Here is a 1012-nt window from a genome sequence, read left to right as displayed (position 1 = left end):
CATTCCTGCAAAGTTTGATTCTTCAGTTATTTTTGGTGAAGATCTATTCTGGGATAAATTTTAGAATGTTTTTTCATTTCTATGTTTATGTTTAGTTGGTGATAGTACTTATTGGTATTGGTTTTCTTTAGCCCTCACAAAACCTTGCATCTTCCAGAGAAACTTCTCGTCAACCTCCACTGAAGAGAATGACACAAACAGGAAATTACAACCCCAGGGGTGAACACTTTGGAAAATAAACCCCATGTAAAATCATGGCCTGTATGATAATTTGAAGTGTATGGCAACATCTACTATATTGTCTCATACTAATTGTCCACTGCTTGAAAAAAATTGTGTGTGTGCATTTGCAGTATTTTTAGTTAAACAATTCACTCTCATTTGAGTCAAAGGGAATACTTCCTAACAGCTTCAGGGGGTCAAGCTTTAAAACAGGAAAATTACCACAAACAAAAAATACTCAAGGGTTGAGTAGTCTTGTAAGTGATGCTTTGGCCAGTCCTTGAAACTTGTTTTAATTTCTCCTGTATCTTTTCCTTAGACAGCAGAGTGGGTAGAAGGTGTCACTGAAGATGGTCATACTTACTATTACAACACACAAACAGGAGGTAAGGGGTGATTGTTTTCCAGTTAAGCTCTGTTTCAGGAGAGAGGGTTTTCAGAGAAGCATTTTGTTTTGCAAATAACTGCATTTTAAGTCCATTAGAAAGTCCTGAATTTTTTAAGCTGCTACCTTAGGTGAAATATACCTGTTGCTTAGGTCAGTGCTGGCTTTATAGCTGTATTGTCAGTGTGTACACATTTGTGCTTCATAGGATTTTTTAGGCATTCAACTTGTAACTCTGAACTGTGTGTTCTTCTTTTCTATACGTATATATTGAAATTATAGTTTGGAAACCAGAAAGGGGCAGGATTTTGTTTTGACAGGTATGTAGGACTGTATAAGAATCTCCTTAAACTTTCCCTCTTGCTGACACAGCATTGATAAGAGAGCCCAGCATGTTGCTACCTA

General features: G+C 36.8%; 1 protein-coding gene across 1 annotated transcript in view; it reads left to right on the top strand.

The window, feature by feature from the left end:
- Positions 1-1012, top strand: part of WBP4 (WW domain binding protein 4) — a gene marked incomplete at its 5' end in the record, with an annotated part of 13306 nt that overhangs the window by 6879 nt on the left and 5415 nt on the right. Inside the window, one exon of the mRNA XM_010016835.1 lies at positions 542-608. Coding sequence (XP_010015137.1) covers positions 542-608 — 67 coding nt within the window. The remainder of the gene's footprint in view (positions 1-541; positions 609-1012) is intronic.

The sequence above is a fragment of the Nestor notabilis genome, unplaced genomic scaffold (genome assembly GCF_000696875.1).
Source record: "Nestor notabilis isolate BGI_N333 unplaced genomic scaffold, ASM69687v1 scaffold11126, whole genome shotgun sequence".
Lineage (NCBI taxonomy): Eukaryota > Metazoa > Chordata > Aves > Psittaciformes > Psittacidae > Nestor > Nestor notabilis.
This window is presented reverse-complemented; position numbering and strand designations above follow the sequence as displayed.